Genomic DNA, 3,300 nt, shown 5'->3' with positions numbered 1-3,300 from the left:
AGTGCTTTCATACCACTCTTGTGAACTTGAACCTGAAAATGTTAAATATAGAACTGATAGTGAATCTGCGAATATTTTTGCTTTTGTGAGACTATTAGTGAAAATAACAGAAATTAAACCTGTTCTGGTAGGAACAAGACAGTTAAAGTCCCATTCTCTTCAGTGAGGCACGCTTGGGTAGAGAACCATCAACTTCTTCCTTCCAATTCCTGAGAAATCCTTCTTCTTTGTCAAATACCCTTTAAAAATGGTTTTATAACTTCTTATAAATTTATAATCCAAAAAAGTAGGGGATAGAAGACGAGTTCTGCTAGCTGTAATGTTCCCTCACTGAGAAATCACCCTTAATCCATGACAGACTGATCAATAATCTTCAATTTGATATTTTCTAACATATTCTAACTATACTTCTAAGTATGTGTTAACTGTGCTTCATTTAGGAATTCCTATCTACATGCTAACTGTCCCTTTACTTTAGGAATTCAATATATCTAGTTAATCATGCGCGAAGATCCTAACTCAATTTCTAATTCAGTACAACTGTCCTTGATTTTAGGGATTTGAATCTCATTCATTGTTGACTGACTTTGGCTGACTGCTGGTTCATTACACAGATTCCATACAAGCATAATTAACACAAGGGAATGCATAGACTATGATTTGAAATACTTATTTACCGCACAAGCTATATACTATTGTATTTTCAATATTATTAGGAATTGTGACATTCAAAAACACATGAATCACTTGAAAAGTAAAGATAACGATTTCCTGTTTAAATGAAAATGAGCACGATAAATAAAACATATCAGTTATTGCATTCTAAATTAGTGCCCTTTAAACGTAGAAAGTGACTACCATAACAATAATGATGGATACCTTAAGGAAACCATATTGGAGGATTGAAAACAAATACCCCCGGCATGGATGATCACTTGTAAAACATCCTCTCATCATTGAAAAAACAATCAAATTCGCAACAAAGACATTCATTTATATATCCAACTTTACACAAACTTCTTCCTTGTTATCAGTTATTCATTCCCACTACAGACTGCAGAAGGGATCCCAATGGAAGATACTTTATAATGAATTCGTTTATACACCACAAACAAAGAAGCTAAACCATATGAAAATTTCTTAAGCAGTCCCAAAATGAAGGGAATTCAAGTATGATCTATCTCGTGATCATGTACAAAATGCTTTTGCTTCAATAAGGCATCTTACCCCAGTTTAACCCGTTGGCATTGCTGCAGGATCGAGCTCCCAACAACCTTTGGGCAATTGGTGAACCTCGCTGCCTGAAAGTCTTCGAGCTGGAATCTGATGTGAAAATCTGAGAAATTCTGACTTCGAAATCCATCTGACTGCCTGACATCCCATCTGTTTTCTCTGATACACTGTTGTGAAACCATCGAGCTTAGCAAGAGGAAGCACATTTCCTCCAAATTTCTCAGAAAAATTAGTCATAACCTCTACTATCTCATACTCATGTCTTACATCCTGTAGAGTATGTTCATTCCAATCAGATTGCGAATTTCTGTAAATAGCCCAAACAGAACCTTTCCGAGGAAATATATTGACAAACCCAGCTACAACTTTTTCCTCTTTCATGACATGAGAAAATACATTGAGAAATTCAGTGCTAGTTTTCCTTCCCACCTTAAACTCCCCACAACTTCTCCAGAATCCAGCATCTGCCCACTTAATCAAATCCTTGTCACTGTTGTCTTTTCTCTCTAACCAACTCATTTGCACCTCGAAGGGATGCAAGGATACAACATTATTAATGAGAGCATAATAACGAGGCATTCCATCATCGTCATATACAGCCCAGATTTGATTTACCTCAAAGCAAAACTCTACCCTATCCTGGTCGAAGTCATAAATATCTGCATCTTTCACATGCATGGAAAGAGGATCAACAATTTTCACATCAGGGTCTTCAATAAAAGGATCAGAATCCAACTTCCTTCTCTTTCTGGAATTGCCTTTTCCCTTTTTAGTACCCCTTTTAACCTTTTTAGCATGGCCTGCTGCATGATTTGAGAAGTTCTTGTCTGGCTCATTATCCTCAACTCCATTCATCACATATTCTTCCTTGACAGTGACATTTTCTTCTTTTATCCTCTTGCTTAGGTCACTCGTGTAATCATTGATAGATATTGTTGCAACCTCCGAAGCCAAAAACTGACTTCTACAGTCTGAGCACTCAATACTCTGTTTCTTCTGAGACCATGGGCGCTCCTGCAGAAATTGACAAGAGGAACAGACCGTCCAAAAGCTGGGTTTTCTTTCAATAAGCAACTGGGAAGGTGCAGAGCTGTTGTGGTCGTAGGAGGACTCGACATTGGTGAAGTTTGTCTTTGTGTTTGTGGGTGCAATTGAGCTATCCTGTGGGTGCCCATTGAAGGTCTCATTCGGAGGAGTTGGGGTCTCCTCGTCATGATCATAGTTGTGATCATTGACAAAGGGTGTTTCAGGGGAAAAATTGACACTTGTAGTCATTTCCAAATTGTTACAGGTGCCTGTGAAAGTGAAAGGATATTGAGAAGCCGAGGAATTGCTCACATCTGGGCTATTTGGCATGGCGGCCGTGGGAGTAGAATTCGCTTTGAGGGAGACGGTGGGGGGCAGATTGGTCACATTTGGTTTGTACGGTGAGCTCTTCCACTCCTGGCTACTTTTTCTCTTTACCTCAAAGCTTGCCTTTCTGGTTTCATCCGAGAGAACTTCCCATGCTTTTGTGATAAGTTTGAAAGCTCTCTCAGAGCCTACGCACTTGTTTTTGTCGGGATGCAATAAAAAGGCTAGTTTTCTATACTGTTTGTTAATAAGGTCGAGATCATTGCAGGAGGAGCTTACTTGTAAAATGGCATACCAATCCTTGAAGCCTGAAAAAAGCTTCGAATGCGCAGCAAGGTGGACTTCAATGGTCTTTATCATGGCAGACAACCCCTCCAGGGTAGGATATAGCTTGTACGCCTTCTGGGCAAACTTTAAGCTTTCCTGCATGTCTCCCGCCATCAACTTTTTCTCTGCAATTTCTGTAGCTCTGTAAACTTCTTCTCCATTACACTCCATTTTGCATAACAGTTATCAGTAGCCAAAAAGAAGATGGCGGCGAGAAGATTGCATTTTAATCTCAAATGAAAAAGTTGATATACTGTGCAGGTATCTTTGCTGTTTCCGGAAATACTGTTGCATCTGTATTTCAAAGAGAGTAACCCACATGCTGTCTACGACAAAAGAAGAGCCTCTTTCCGTAAATGCTATTTGCGTGTAGTCAGACTTGTCAAA

General features: G+C 39.1%; 1 protein-coding gene across 1 annotated transcript; it reads right to left on the bottom strand.

Moving 5' to 3' along the window:
* Window positions 1-1,088: 1,088 nt before the first annotated feature.
* LOC149530208 (uncharacterized) lies at window positions 1,089-3,084 on the bottom strand. Its single transcript, XM_089808176.1, has one exon. The coding sequence runs from the start codon at window positions 3,082-3,084 to the stop codon at window positions 1,234-1,236; it is 1,851 nt and encodes a 616-aa protein (XP_089664302.1). The 3' UTR covers window positions 1,089-1,233.
* Between the last annotated feature and the right edge of the window lie 216 nt (window positions 3,085-3,300).

This window comes from Cupressus sempervirens, chromosome 11 (genome assembly GCF_028749045.1).
Source record: "Cupressus sempervirens isolate cs-2001-9-10 chromosome 11, ASM2874904v1, whole genome shotgun sequence".
NCBI classification, from domain to species: domain Eukaryota; kingdom Viridiplantae; phylum Streptophyta; class Pinopsida; order Cupressales; family Cupressaceae; genus Cupressus; species Cupressus sempervirens.
Note: the sequence above shows the minus strand (reverse complement) of the source record. Positions and strands in the feature narration are given on the sequence as shown.

What these genes read in the sequence shown, in the direction of transcription:
- LOC149530208 (XM_089808176.1), bottom strand. Translation starts at nt 3,084, where the DNA reads ATGGAGTGTAATGGAGAAGAAGTTTACAGAGCTACAGAAATTGCAGAG.